The 15,588-nt window shown below is 50.7% G+C and overlaps 1 protein-coding gene across 11 annotated transcripts in view; it reads left to right on the top strand.

Moving 5' to 3' along the window:
- Positions 1-15,588, top strand: part of SIPA1L3 (signal induced proliferation associated 1 like 3) — a 241,749-nt gene that overhangs the window by 163,496 nt on the left and 62,665 nt on the right. For all 11 annotated transcript variants that reach the window (XM_060085448.1, XM_060085446.1, XM_060085449.1 and 8 more), the window contains exons 8-10: positions 356-513; positions 6,239-6,815; positions 13,185-13,459. In XM_060085448.1, coding sequence (XP_059941431.1) covers positions 356-513; positions 6,239-6,815; positions 13,185-13,459 — 1,010 coding nt within the window. The remainder of the gene's footprint in view (positions 1-355; positions 514-6,238; positions 6,816-13,184; positions 13,460-15,588) is intronic.

Below are 15,588 nucleotides of genomic sequence, written 5' to 3'. Positions count from 1 at the left end.
TCAACGAGTGTTAAGTAATAAAGGCAGAAAAGCAGAGGGGGTGACACCATGGATAAGACAGTCAGCGAAGGCCTTGTGGGAGGGTGACGTTTCAGCCAAGACCTGAAGGTGGGAAGGCGGGAGTGAGCCATGTGGGGATCTGGGGGAAGAATGTTCCAGGCAGCGGGAAGAGTCAGGGCAGGGGCCTCGAGGAGGAAATGTCTCTGGAGGGTTTGAGGGGTAGCAGGAGGCCAGTGTGGCTGGAGCACAGTGAGCGAGGGGGAGCACTGAAGGAGACGAGTCGGCAGGGAGGTGACGGGGCGGATCGTGAGCCTTGAGCCGACCATGACGTTTTCCTCTCCCCGCCGTTTTCCAGCTACTGAGGAAGAGGCACATAGGAAACGACATCGTGACGATCATCTTCCAGGAGCCCGGGGCGCTGCCTTTCACCCCCAAGAACATCCGCTCCCACTTTCAGCACGTCTTCATCATTGTCCGAGTCCACAAGCCCTGCACTGATAGCGTCTGCTACAGGTACGTGCCTGCACCCTACCCCTGCATGCACCGGTCACAGAAGCTGGTTTCCAGCATCCGGGCAGCATGCGGCAGAGAGAGAGCAGGGGTACAGCTGGCCCAGATGGGCTGCCTCCTGCGTTTCTTGTTTGTGCTTCAGTAGGGGAGCTCTGTTCACACCTTCCCACACCTTCTGAGAGAGTGATTCTTAACCAGAAAGGGGCATGTCACCCCAGTTTCCATAAGCAAACCATCAGGGATTTGTATTTGCCTGGAATCTTTTGGTTGCAAGTGACAGAAAACCCACCTCAAAAAGGCAGTTATATACGTTGGTTCTCATAAATGACACGTTCAGGCCTAGCTGGATGTGCTCCACTTCCCTGACTGTCGCTTTGTTTGCTGGCAGCTCCAAGCTTAACATCTTCCCAGCTGCAAATCCAGCAAAAAGACAGCTTTCCTTTCCCAGGAAAAGAAGCCCCAGGATTGAGGCTCCTTGACCTGCTTGGGATCACGTGCCCATCCTAGAGTAAGACCCCCAGCTGTGCCTGGGCACAGGGCGCATGGGCTGAGAGGCACAGGAAAATCGGAATATGGTAGGATGGAGACAGGGCAGGCAGGGGCCCCCCACAAGCCACAGACCCATTCAGCGTCCTCCCCAGGCACCAGTTCTCACCTGGGGGCGGGCCGGCCCCCAAAGGACAAATGGAAAGCTCTCTGGCCTCTCACCTCTGACCCCCAACCATCCTGTTGCCTGTCACAGAGGCAGCTACTATTAGCTATTTCTCACGTATCCTGATACCTTCGGGCCATACAGGCAAATGCTTACAAGTATTCCTTTTCCACCTTTTTAACACACATGGTACCATATCCCACACACTGTTCTGCATCCTGTATTTCTTCGCTCAACAGCCTTTGAGAACTTTGCACACCAGTCCGTAAAGTGCCTCTTCCTTCTTTATGACTGCATATTAGTCCATCATGTGGACGCCTGAGAATCTCCCCGCATCCCTTATCAATGGGCGTTTGGGTTGTTTCCTGTTGCCTGCTATGACACTCCCCCTGCAGTGCATAACCTAGTTTTGTGGGGGTTTTTTGTTTTTTGTTTTTGTGTTTTGGCCATGCTGTGCTGCTTGTGGGATCTTAGTTCCCTGACCAGGGATTGAACCCGGGCCCTCAGCAGTGAAAGCACTGAGTCCTAACCACTGGACTGCCAGGGAAGTCCCCATAACCTAGTTTAGACTGTCATTGCACACGCGTCCAAGTACACAGCTGGGATACATAAAGTCCCAAGCATGGAGTACTGGGCCAAAGGGTATGTGCGTAGGTACACTGGGTGGTCTCAGTGGAATTGCCAGAATGTACCACTTTCTTCTTGGCCAAATGTGTGAGAGAAGGGAGGTGGATTCCAGTATGCAGGACGTGCTGTTTGACCACCAGGCTAGATGTGTTGCCCAGTGGCCGCTGGGAGCCAGTACACCGCATGGCAGGGCCTTCACACGGCCCAGGCCCAGGCCTGCATCCCCCCTCCCTCACCCCCACCCATTTGTTCCCGGGACGGAGCAGCAGCTACAAGGGCCTGCACCTCCAGGCTCCATGTGGGCCTGAGGTTACTTAGATGCTGTCGATGTTCCTCAGCAGCTCAAAGGTAGCCCTGGTGAGCAACGATGGAGTTGTTCTCGAGCTCACACACACATACACACAGACACAGAAGGAGACAGCCCTCCTGTAGCACATCAGAAGCAGGGGGCTGCTGGGTGGGCCTTTCTCCCCTTTCTCCTAACTGTGAGCTCCCCTCTCCTACCTGGGTTATTGCAGGAGCCTGCGGCTGACCTCCTGCCTTTCCAGGCCAGCCTTCACGTGGTTTCCAGAACGATCTCTTTTTTCCTGACGCACAAAGCTTTCTTGGTTTTTTTTTTGCAGTTTAATTTAAAATATTTTTATTATGCAACATTTTAAACGTTCTGAAAAGTACAGAGGATAATATAACAGACACCCATGTGCCTACCACCGAATCTAACAGATGTTAACATTTTGCCATATTTGCTTCAGCTCTCCCTTTATTTCTGAAGAAAGAAAGTGTTAGAGATACAACCAAAGCTGCCCCTCCTGCAACCCCTTTCCTCCCCTCCTCTCCTTCCCCACACGCAGCTGCTCTCTGGACAGACCTTCCCCTGTCCCCCCCTCCAAAGGTGTCCCCAAACACGTTTCTGTCTCAGCACTCATCACCCTGTAGGAACAAACTGTTGATGTGACTCTCGCCTCCCTCGAGGGTAACCCCACGTCATACTCACCTTCATACATCTATGCTGGCCCGGCGCTTGCCATGTAGAGGACCGCAAAGGCGCCTTTGCCAACTAGACACATGCCTGGCCCAAACATTGTAGGCCCTGAGAAGATAGTTGTTGAATAAATAATTGTGAGTGTTCTAGAAATACTGAGGTACAGCGACCAGGTGACCTGGTGGTCACACCATCTCCTGGCTGCATAAGGAGGTGTCGCCCTTTCCCGCTCGCTTCAAGTGAGTACTTTCTGCATAGCGCACCAGCATCCCTGCAGCCTGTGGGCTGGGGAAACCCCATCCCTCCTGCTGGGGAAGTGAGGGACCAGCTGTTCTGATTGTCCAGAAACCTTCAGCAGCTTGCAGTTTCATAATTCTTAAAATCATGAATCAGGACTATGGGAAGAGCCCAAATCTGTCACTATAAGCAGCTACGTCCTGAATGAAGAAGTTGCAGAGCCATTCACATCTGTAAAGTACAGTCTGAACATGGCTTTAATTAGAGTAGAGAGACTGGCGAGGTTGTCTTATCCATCCCCTTGCCTGGAGGCAAGGCCACGCCCACAGGGTTTCCCACAGAGGAAAAGCTGCCTGGTTTGTGTGGCCTTTGAAGAACCTCTCCACCGGGAAATGCCTTTTTCTGTCAAACCTCCACATTGGTAGGAATCTGTTTCTTCGTGGTCTGTCTGTTCAAGTTTACTTTAATCAGTATTGAACACCTGTGCTGGCTCTGGGGCGTCAGCTGAGCCCAGGTGGGTGGCACCTGCCCACACACATTCCCGGGTTGTAGAGAAGGTTTCACTGGCCAGTGAACTGTGGAGATGGAGAGCACGGGGTCTGGCCTGACCCACCTGGGTCTGCAGTAGCTCCCTCCATGGTCTCCTGCACATTCTCTGGTCCCGTCCATCCCTTTCTTCATGGGGCAGCCACGGTGATCCTTACAGATTGTCAGCCTGGCACCTGCATTCATCAGGGACCCGCCAGAAGCAGGTGCCCCCCACTCTGGGTTTTAACTGAGGGATTAATGAACAGACTAATAGGTGTGGGTATGTTAAGGGAACCAGTACAGGAAAATGAGACATCCAGGGACCAGCAACAGCAGGGAGCCATTACCCCACCCCCAGGGATGAGGTCAGAAGGGGATGGGAGAAGTTTCTGGAAACTGGGGAGAACTATGGCTTTGGGAGAGGGGCTGCGCAGCAGAAGCTGTGGCTGTTGAGTAAAGGGCCCAGGACTACAGCCACTGCCACCATCCGAGCCCAGCAGGGAGGCAGTGAAGAGAAATAAATACTCCACCCTCTCTCCTCTCCCCTTCCCATAGTCTGGCCAGGGGAACCCAGTGAAGGTCGCACAGCCTGTAGAAACCCACCTTCCAGGGCAGAAAATGGTAGAGACTGCGTCTGGGGGCACAGGCGGTGAATAGCCAGCCCAGATGGTAAAATGGTTGCTTGCTTCGGGATGAAAGGCGCTAACTCACCGTCAAGGCCCTGCCTGGCCTGGTCCCTGGTGACCTCATCCGCCTTCCCCCCTTCACTGCCTGGGCTCTGGGCACCCCGGCCTCACCTCGCCCTGCGCGTGCTCTTTCCTGTCGGGCCTTGTTCCTCCCATGGCCACTGCCTGCACGGCCCTCCCCTCAGCTCTTCCACTGTCTCCTACTCAGCTGCAGATCCCATCGTAATTTCTCTTCCTCACAGCGGCCTTCCCAGAACACTAAATCCCCAGGGCCCAAGAGGGGGTGCGTCCCAGAAGCGCCGGTCAAACAAATGCATGCATGTCACCCTGTCCCCTTGTCAAGTTGGGTGGGGGCTTGGGAGTCGAAACCTGAACAAGCCTTTCATTGTGGTTGGGTTTCACAAAACAGGTTTTAATCAAGAATCGCATTATTTTAAAAAGTGTCTTACAGTATGAAATCTCTCCCAACACTGTAATCACAAGCTGACATTTTTATAGAAGGTGAATGCAGTACTCTCTAAGAAAAACCTCGTTTTCAGCACCTCATACTGTTTTTTAATCGTCATTATGTAAACAGCCTAATTCATGGTGTCTCTGGAGCCCCTTTAAATGTCTTTTCCGGGAGAGTTGTCTTCCCCTGCCCCCTGGATGTTCACCCTGGCAGGTGCTATAGCCTTTCTGCCTGATACTAGAAATCATCTAACTTGTAGCCACTGAGTCTGGAATGTCACAAACGAGGTTCATCAAGTCTAAACTTGACTTATCAGCAAATCTCCTGCCTGCCAGCTCAGGATTGCCTCTGCCTGGGAACCTCGGTGGATGGGGAGCCTGCTTCCCTGTCCTCTGTTTCTCCGCCTTGCACTTCCCCTCCCCCAGGCGTGCTCACTGCCAGTTTCTGACCTGTCCACGGTTGGAGCACAAGGAGAAAACGGGAGACAGGGAGGTGTCACTGGGGCTCTGGTCACAGCTGGCTGCTCTGCGGGGGCTCCCTGCCCACCTTCTAGATCTCCCAGGCAGGAGCAGACCCAAGTCTCCTCCCAAATATAAGGGTCACCTAGGGACGGCCCCTAGTCATGGGGCCACTTTCTCCAAAGATGTTCCTCCCAATGAGATCCTCCATCTCTAGTTTGCATAGTGGGTGAGAAGGTTATTTGGGGGAACAGGTTTTAGATCATTTCCTTTTTACTTTCTCACTCAGTGGCTATCTGATTTCTATCATAATAGCATCTCAGTCAAAACTGAAGTAGGAAGAACCCCACCCTAACTTCCCCATACAATGAATTTTCAGAACAACCTTTGTAGAGATGATTTACAAAGTGTGTTAGTCTTACACAAGTGTCTGAAAGAAGTAAATCACAGAACGTTCCATATCAGTCAGGTGTTCCTACAATAATGCTGCTTAACAAACCACCCCGAAGCTCAGTGGCTCACAAACATTATCATTTCTTCTTGGCTCACACATCTGCAGGTCAGCTGAGGTCTGGCTGGCCCTGGCTGCAGGTCTGCTCCAGGTGTCCTCATCCTCCTGGACCAGTAGGCCCCGGGGCATGTTCACCTCATGGCGAGGGCAGGTGCATAGGAGGCAGGCCTGGCCCGCACACACATTTGTGCCTTTGCTCGAAAGCCAAATCAAGTCACATGACCAGGCTCAGGCTCAATGGGGTGGGGATGCACCTGCCCACAAAGGTAGAGAGGAAGGGATGAATTTTTGCCAAACTATAATTTATCGCAAGCCTGTATGTATGTAAAACAAGATTAACTGAAGTTGAACAATGCTAGGAAAATTATCCTTTGAATATCAGTGGATGTTCTAACATCAGTTGTATAGGAAGTAAAAATGCATGCATGTGCCCTAATACTTTCTCCAGTTTCCAGTCTAGTCGGCTGGCAACTTACTAGTTAGACGTAGACTTCGTTCTTAGAAAGGAAACTCCTCCTTCTGGTCATGTATTGTCTTTCTAAAGGAACTCTCAAGTGCCTATCTTTCTACCATCTAAATAATTTCTCCCTCCTCAGTATGGCTGTGACCCGATCCAAAGACGCTCCTCCTTTTGGACCCCCCATCCCCAGTGGAACCACATTCCGCAAATCTGATGTCTTCAGAGACTTCTTGCTGGCCAAGGTGATTAATGCTGAGAATGCTGCGCACAAGTCTGACAAGTTCCACACCATGGCCACCAGGACCCGCCAGGAGTACCTCAAGGACCTGGCTGAAAACTGTGTCTCCAACACACCCATTGACTCCACCGGCAAGTTCAACCTCATCTCCCTGACCTCCAAGAAGAAGGAGAAGACAAAAGCCCGGGCAGGTGCTGAGCAACACAGCGCCGGGGCCATTGCCTGGAGGGTGGCGGCTGAGGACTTCGCCCAGGGGGTAGAAATCGACTGCATTTTGGGAATTTCCAACGAGTTTGTGGTGCTCCTGGATCTACGCACCAAGGAGGTGGTGTTCAACTGCTACTGCGGGGATGTCATCGGCTGGACCCCAGACTCCTCGATGCTCAAAATCTTCTACGGGCGAGGGGACCACATCTTCCTAAAGGCCTCTGAGGGTTCTGTGGAGGACATAAGGGAAATTGTCCAGAGGCTGAAGGTAAGGGAGAGAGCTTGTCAAGGGTGCTGCAGTTCTGTGGTCTGACAGAGGCCTTAGGAACCACTAAAATGCCTCCCTGAGCCCAGTCAGTTAGGCCAGGACACTCATTGGCCCCAAGAGAATCAGAATTGTCACTTGCACACCAGGGGTCTAGTGGGTCCCACAGCCTGGGTTCTTTCTGGGGAAGGTGTCCGAGGCTCTCCGTGCCATCACCTTGGGAGGACAAAAGGCATATTTACTCACTCAAGATGTTGATAGGAAAGATAAGTTTAAACTCATGTTAAAAATGTAAGGATACTTTCCAGAAGAATTAAAACAGAATGAAAGGTTTCCAGACCATTAAAATATAGGACAGAAACAGGATGTTGTGGTGGGGAGTATACAAAAGCATAATAAAAGAAACAAAACAAACAGAAAATTATATGGCAGGAATAATTCCACATCAGTAATCACAGTAAACGTAAGTGGTTTAACATCTCCTGTTAAAAAACAAAGACTCACAGTCTGGATAAAAATCTTAACCCTAAGCTCTTGGCAGCTCAGGCTCGGACTGATGCCAAACCAAGGGTAGCAGATTGGTTTCAAGTCAGATGACAACTTAGTTGGTAATGGCTGTTTGAAGCATTGGGCTAAGAAGTACTAAGGCCACATCTGAGTCCCGTGTGAAGGAATGCTGTGGTCGGTGATTGGCTCTCAGTGGGTTTAACAGAATGGCATGTCATGCGTGGAATAGAGAAGGCAGTGTATCACGGGAGTTAACACAGGTTCTTGAATCGGAAGGCCTGGCTTCAACTCCCGGCACTGCCACTTACCAGCTGTGTAACCTCACCGTGTTACTTAACCGCTGGGTGACTCAGTTTCCCCATCTGAAAAATGGGAACAGTAATCATCCTACATCATGTAAAAGTTTTAAGGATTGAATGAGTATGTGGCCCAGGCAAGCTGCCCTGACTTGGGAGGCCGTGACCTCCAGAGACCACTATGACAGCTGGCTGTCCTCCCACTTCTAGGCCTTTGCACTTGCTCTTTGAGTTCAGTTGGATTGGTAAAGCCCTGCTCTCAGCTTCCCTGACTCCAAAATTCATGCCCTGCCTTAGACTACCACAGTAGCTTGTGTGTAGATTTCCCATTAGGATGTGAGGTCCGTGAACGAGGGCCTCTGACTGTTTTGCTCACTTGCTTATCTCATATGCACAGATCAGAGCTGACACATAGTAGGTGGTCCGTAAATGCTGATTAGTTGTTTAGTTGAATGAGATGACTGAACCCTGACTCTGTGCTAATGAACCATTTATGTGCATGACCTCACAGTTCTTCACCCACCCTGTGGAATGTAGGCACTGTTTTTATCCCCACTTGACAGATGAGAAATGCAAGGTTCAGAGAGGTATAGATACTCACAGAAGGTCATACAGTAGGTGGCAGACTGGGATCTGAATCCAGATTTTTCTGACTCCAAAACCTGTTTGTGCCCAGACTTGAGGCTGATAACTAACTGCTTGCCTGGCATCTCCACTCGACCTTGAAACTTAACATGTCTAAGAGCAAGCTCCTAGTTTCCTTCCCCATGCCTCCCAGGGTTCTCCTGTCTCAGCAGAGGACAAGCCCATGCCTCATTTGTGGGATCAGAGGCCTCGGCATCAGCCTCACTCCCCTTTCTCTCACACCCACATCCAGTTTGTCAGCTCCGTCTCCAGTAGACAGGCTACACTACTTCTCCCCCTTCCACAGCCCCTCCTGGCCTATCCAGTAGCCTCCTCGCTGGTCTCCTTTGCATCAACACTTGCTTCCCTGTGGTCTCTTCTCAGTAAGGTCGTCAGAGGGATCCGATCATGTCACTGCTCTGCTCAAACCCCTCAGCTCACTCTGGGTAAAAGTCCAATTCCTTACGGTGGTCCATGAGGCCCTGCATGGCCTCTCTGTCAGCCTCTCTGATCTTGTCTCCCCTTGCTCTCTCTGCTCCAGGCACACAGACCTCTGCTGTTTCCAGAGTGTGTTCATCAGGCATCCAGCCTCAGGGCCTTTGCACTGACTGTGCCCTCTTGCTGGAACACTTTCCCTCATCCCCACATGGCTCCCTCCCCTTCTATATGCCTTTAGTCAGATGTCACCTGTCAGTGAGGCCTCATTATCCAAAATTGCAAACTCCCCTCCCCAACTTGGCCCTGAGCTTATTCCACCCACTTTCCCTGCTTTAACTTTCTCGATAGCACCTACCACCATCTGACGTGTATTTTTACCTATTTGTTGTTTGCCGCTGTGTCCTCAGCACCTAGGCCAGCATCTGGTGTGCAGTAGGCACTCAGTGACTGTGGACTGAATGCTCGCATGCGTGCTACCTTGTAGTAATAGCAAAAGTGGCCATTCATGGGGGGCTGACTGTCTGACTGCTTGCAGCCTTGCACAACCTTACATTTCTTCTTGCCAAAAGCCCACTGAGGGAGATACTGTTATCACCCCCAATTCACAGATGAGGAAGCTGAGGCCCAGAGAGGTAAAGGGACTTGCCCAGGGCCCAGAGTGAGTTAAGGGCCTGGGTTCTTAAACATGAGAGGTCTTCCTCCCAAAATCCTGACAGCAGCTTGCGTTTCTTGAGCAGTGACCGTGCCAGGCACTGTGCCAGGCTACATGGTTTACCCACATCCTCTCTGTCCCACGCGCACCCCCGTGCCTGTTGGCTCAGTGCTTTTAGAGCACATTTCCACAGCCCCCCTCACAATCTCAATGCCCCAAAGCCCGCTGAGAAACCGGGCAGCCAGGAAGTGATGACATAAGCCGTCTTCTGTGAAGGGACGGACCCATCTTAAATGGCTCACAAGGTGAGTCTTTGTGAAGTCCTCCAGGGTGAGGGTTCCACACCCTCCCCCGGCACAGCTGGGATTCAGACATCCTTTGTTTGTTAAGTCGACAGGTTTTATTATGTGCCGGGCCCTGGGCCGGGCAGTGCTGGGACTCAGCAGTGACCATGGTGGGCCCAGGCTCCCATCCGAGGCAGACACTGAACAGGAATCACAAGTGCCAAGAGGCTAAAAGGCAGAGTGTTGAGGATGCCAGGGGAACCTATCATGGTGGGCGGTCTCAAACCCACAGATGGGATGCAGCCCCCAGACATATTTAATTAGTTACCAATGCTAACATTCCGAGGATTTCGTATGAACCTAGCTTTCTGGCTTCTCTTGAAAAACTGGAGGATCTGGCTATCCAGGGCCTATGTTTATACTGGTCAGGGGTCAGCTGAAGCAGGGTGTTGGGTGCCCCCTTTACTCAGGGTGTGAGTGCACCATTTGACCATGGTTCTCACCAGCCTGCATCTCCCATTACCCACCAAGCACCCCAACTTGTGAGCCTTGGCCCAGGGTAGAGCGCGGCTTCCCTGAGGAAATGACTTAAACTGAAACTAGAGCAGTAAGTAGGAATCATCCTGGTGAAGAATGAGAGGGAAAATAAATAAAAGAGAAAAAAAAAAAAAAAGCCAGGGGAAGCAGCATAGCAGCAGGGAAAACAGCACAGGGGCTAAAAGATAGAGTTAAGGAGTCAGATCTGCTTTATGACCTTGGGCAACTGACATGCCTCAGATTCCCCAGCTGTAAAACAAGCAAATTATTGTATGTACGTCATAAGTGAGATATTAGAGAAATTGGGCATTGAAAGGACTTAACCAATGCCTGGCACATGAAGGTCGGTCCCCAAGAAAATTAGCTTTAAAGGGGGCAGGGTGGCTGCGTGATACAGCAGAGGTTCCTCTGAACTCAGTGTGTGTTTGGTCTCAAAAGGTGTTCCGTGTGCCAGGGAGCCTTTCTGGAAGCTTGTGAACATCGGGAATGGTGTTCTTCTTTGGGTGGGGCTGCCTTCGGATTGTTAACAAAAGCAAATGGCATAGTAGTTGCAGGACACTAAGCCAGAACAGCCCGAGTTCCCCTACTGGCTCTCTCCCCCATCCAAGATGACCCAAAGCAGCCATACTGGGTAGTTACAGGCTGAGCTGCTAAAAGAAAGAGAGAGAGAGAGACTGAGAAATCCAGTGGCTGAAATAAGATGGGCGTTTATTTTTTTTGTAGTTAGCGCTCAGGCTGCTTAAAGCTGGCAGAGACAGCTCAGGGACTCACGTCCCTTCCTCCTGTGGCTCCTCCTTTCCCTTCGATGTTGTACTTTTCAGCATGGTCAACGTGGAGTCACTCCATATCCATGTTCCTGTGTGCAGGAAGGGAGAAAGCGTGAGCGTGGAGGACAAGCAATTTTATTTTTAAAAACACTGTTCCATCACTGCCCCAAACCAAGTCATGTCCACACCCAGCTGCAGGGGCAGCTGAGAAATGTGGTCCCTAACCAGGTGGCCATGCACCCATCAAAACTCTTGATTTGCGGTGGGCAGGGGAGTCTCATTCCTCAAAGGAAGAAGGGGAGGATGGAGAGTGGAAGGCACTGAGCTGTCCTGCACAGCAGTGCCTGAGCCGTCGGGGCCTCTGCAGGGGGCTGGCTCTCGGGAACAGCCCGGGACTCCCAGGGCTGGTGCTGCCTAATCGGGCACAGGCACGGACGCACAGGACTCTCCTGTGAATCACCCACAGCCAAATTCTTTGGACACAAGGGTGATGGCTTCAAAGGGCAGAAGAATTTTGACTCCCAAAGCAGAAGCAGTGGTCTAGGATGGAGCCACCCACAACTTTCTCTTTTGAGGCACTGAACAGTAGACTTTCCTTTCCAACCAACTTTTTAAAACTTATTAATCGTGGAAATTTTCAAACATACAGAAAAGTAAAGAGACTCACATAGTGAACTTGTAGCCCCATCACCAGTTTCCATAGTTATCAGCCCGTGGCCCGTCTTGTTTTTCCCTTCCCTCCCTTCTCTTCCCCTGATTATTTTGAAACAAATCCTAGACATCCTATCATTTCATTGGTAAACATCTCAGTATTTATCTCTAAAACATATGGACTCTGTAAAAATAACTATTTTGTCATTATCGTACAAAAAATTAACAGTAACTCCTTATTGTCATGTAAACAAGTTGGGTTATGAAATCAATTACTGGGTCTCAATCAAAAATCCTCAAAGATAGCGTAGAAAAGATTGAAACGCATCCAAGAGGATCCCAGTGGGGAAGGACTTGGTTTCGTGGAGCTTTGTTCCAGTGTTACATGTTTCCTCACTTCCCAAATTCTCACTCTCCAGACCAGGAACAAATGTGTTTACATTTTCAGGTAAGTCTTTTGCCATCCAAACTCATTTCTCACTACCCACACTCGGTAATGTCAGTGTGGATTGCAAGGAATGTTTTTGTGTATGTGGATACGCGTGTAAATGTGTGAATGCATAGCGTGGCTTGTGACATAAAATTCTTTCTTATGGTGCTGCTCTAACAGGTACATCAGGTAGCCTTCTAGCCAGGGAATGACTTCTCACAGGAAATGTGAACCATTACACGAACTCTTTCCTTAATGCAGTTTTAGGATAGGGCAGACAAATCTTGATGTAACTTGTTTAACAGCTACGGCTTGTTAAGTTAATCTTTTTGTCCCAGGAAGAGGGAATCCCTAAGGACATGCTGAAGAACCAGGGGTTCTGTTCAGTGGCTTCTCATATCTATGGTAATCATGACGAAAGTCTCATACATATGAAGCAGGGAGTAAATTGGAGGCAAGGCCCTGTGTGGTCTGGTCGGCTCCAGGATGGGGGACGGTCTGGGAAGGAGATTGGGAAGGGGTTTGTACCTCTAAGAATGATGTCATGAAGTAAAAAATATGGCCCAAGCCCCCAACCTAGAAAAGGTTGCAGGATCTCTGGTCTGTTGCCTCTCTGGCTTTTACTCTGGTCACAGTCACCGTATCGGTCAGGATGCATTATTAGTGGCTTCAGATGACAAAGGTTTATGTCACTCCCACCACGTATCCATCTTAGGTTCAGCTCGTGCCTGTGCTCCACATTATTCTAACCTCAGGACCCTAGCTAACCAAACAGCCACTCTCTGGAATAATCCTAGAGGCTGTGGCTGAGGGGAAAGGCCTGCAAAGGGTCTTGAATTGGCAGTGAAATGCCCCAGCCCAGACCGTATGCCAGTTCCATTAACACTTCATTGGCCAGAACAAGTCCCAGAGACCACCAGCAGCGGGGCGGGGGGTGGGGGGGTGCATTTGGAGATCACAGCTCACGACCGCCACCTCTGTGTCAGGTATCCACATTTCTCCAGAAGTCAGGAACCCTGGGCTGGGACTAGGTGGGTGTTTGCACTCCCGTACCCTGACGTCACCTGGGAGGGTAGACGGGGGTCAGCAGGGTCTTTGGCCTCAAAGGGCAGAGTCTGACCAGGAATCTCCCACAAGAGCTGACCCCGAGCAGCTTGTGAGGCTAGACCCCACGTGTTGTCTGCAGGTGATGACCAGTGGCTGGGAGACGGTGGACATGACCCTGCGGCGGAACGGGCTTGGGCAGCTGGGCTTCCACGTGAAGTACGACGGGACCGTGGCCGAGGTGGAGGACTACGGGTTTGCCTGGCAGGCCGGGCTCCGGCAGGGCAGCCGCCTGGTGGAGATCTGCAAGGTGGCCGTGGTCACACTGACCCACGACCAGATGATCGACCTGCTGCGCACCTCCGTCACCGTCAAGGTGGTCATCATCCCGCCTTTCGACGACGGCACGCCCCGGAGGTAAGTCTGTCCACCCTGAAAGGTCGGCAGCTCCCCAGGTGCTGGCACTTGAAGCCCTCCCTCGGTAGGAAAAGTGATAGTGGTGACGGGGTCAGAGCTAATATCTGTGGAACCCCTCCTTGAGGCCAGTCGCAGCCTAAGCTCTCCACGTGCGTGCTGTCCCATCCAGCCTCCACAACAGCCCTGTGAGGCAGGCGACCTCCTTATTCTCACACAGTGTTAAAAGTCCTTGCCTGAGGGCACATGGCACTTCACTCACGTGTTCAGCACATATGTATTGAGCCCCTACTGTGTGCACGCTCCATTTGAAGTGCTCAGGATACAGCGATGAACAAAATAAAGCGCCTGTTCCCTTGGAGTTTGTGTCCTGAGGGAAGGACAGGCAATCGTCAAATAGCTGTATAATACAGGACCTGGCAGTGGTGAGGTCTGAGAAGAGAAAGTGGGGTCGTTGAAGGGTTTGCAGTGTGGTGGGAGAGTGGCTTACAGGGTGGTCGGGGAAGGCTCCCAGGTGGAGGCCACCATGTAGTTTTCCGGGCTAGCGGGTCCGAGACAGGAACGAGCCAGGACAGGGTCTCCAAAGTGTCAGTGTGTGTGGTGCATTCCTGCAGCACAGGGAGGCCGGTGTGGCTGGAGCACAGAGAGCAAGGCTGCGAGATGGGAGAGTCGGACAGACTGGGGGGCCTTTCTGGACATGGTGATGAGCTTGGGTTTTGTTCACTAGGAAGCCAGTGCAGTGTTTGTTTCTTTTCATTTTCTTTTGTTTTGTTTTAATGGAACATTTCAAACATATGAAAAGTATGCTGAGCCCCTTGTTTCAACATTTATCAGCATGTGGCCAGTTCTTGTTTTGTTTTTGGTTTGTTTTTTAAATATTTATTTATTTATTTATTTGGTTGCACTGGGTGTTAGTTGCAGCAGGCGGGCTCCTTAGTTGCAGCTCATCGGCTCCTTAGTTGCAGCATGCGGGCTCTTTAGTTGTGGTTTGCCGGCTCCTCAGTTGTGGCATTCAAACTCTTAGTTACAGCATGCATGTGGGATCTAGTTCCCTGACCAGGGATTGAACCTGGGCCCCCAGCATTGGGAGCATGGAGTCATATCCACTGTGCCACCAGGGAAGTCCCAGTTTTTGTTTTTGTTTTTAATTCCATACCTCCCCACCTTGGATTATTTGAAGCAATCCCAACTCCTTGGAATGTATCTCTACCCAGTCAGGACCTTTAAAAAATTATTATTACACTTAAAAAATTTAGCAGAAAGTCAGCATCAACTGCCCAGTCTATCTTTAACTTCTTTTGTATCAGAGAGATATTTTTTTAAAACAGTTGTTTTGTTAATCAGGCTCCTCCTGTGGCATTTGGTTGATGTGCCTCTTCAGGCCCTTCTAATCTGTAAGTTTCCTCTCCCTCTTATTTTCTTCTTACAGCATACTTTGGGAGGAAACCAGGTCACTTGTCCTTTAGAGTTTCCCACATCCTGGATTTAGCTGCTTGGACACCACCCCTCTGGTGTCCTTTAACCTGTTTTTCTAACGTGTATTTCCTGTAAACTGAAGTTCAGCATAGAAGCTTGATCAGATTATGGTTGAATTTCTTTTGGTAACAGCACTTCCCAGGTGTGCATCCATTAGGAGGCATCAAATGTCCGGTTGTCCCTGTGTGAGTGATACTAAGGGCGCTCAGAGGGTTCAGATGGTGGCAACCTGACCTGTGACCATACGTTTCCCTTCAGCTCTCAGCAGCCATTCGTGATCATTGCCTGGATCCCCTATGTCATTACAGGTCACATTGAAGTGATGTCCTCATTTCTGTCATTCCTGTGTTATTTACTGGCTGGAATTCTTCCTTTTTTTTAAAAATTTTTATTTTATTTTTTGGCCGTCCCGCGATATGCGGGATCTTAGTTCCCTGACCAGGGGTCGAACCTGTGCCCCCTGCGTTGGAAGCCCAGAGTCTTAACCACTGGACTGCCAGGGACGTCCCTGGAATTCTTCTAAAAAGAACTATCCTTGGGCTTCCCTGGTGATGCAGTGGTTGAGAGTCCGCCTGCCAATGCAGGGGACACAGGTTCGTGCCCCGGTCTGGGAAGATCCCACATGCTGCAGAGCGGCTGGGCCCATGAGCCATGGC

The sequence above is a fragment of the Mesoplodon densirostris genome, chromosome 19, assembly GCF_025265405.1.
Source record: "Mesoplodon densirostris isolate mMesDen1 chromosome 19, mMesDen1 primary haplotype, whole genome shotgun sequence".
NCBI lineage: Eukaryota > Metazoa > Chordata > Mammalia > Artiodactyla > Ziphiidae > Mesoplodon > Mesoplodon densirostris.
The sequence above is the reverse complement of the archived record's forward strand: the minus strand, read 5'-3'. Positions and strand labels throughout refer to the sequence as shown.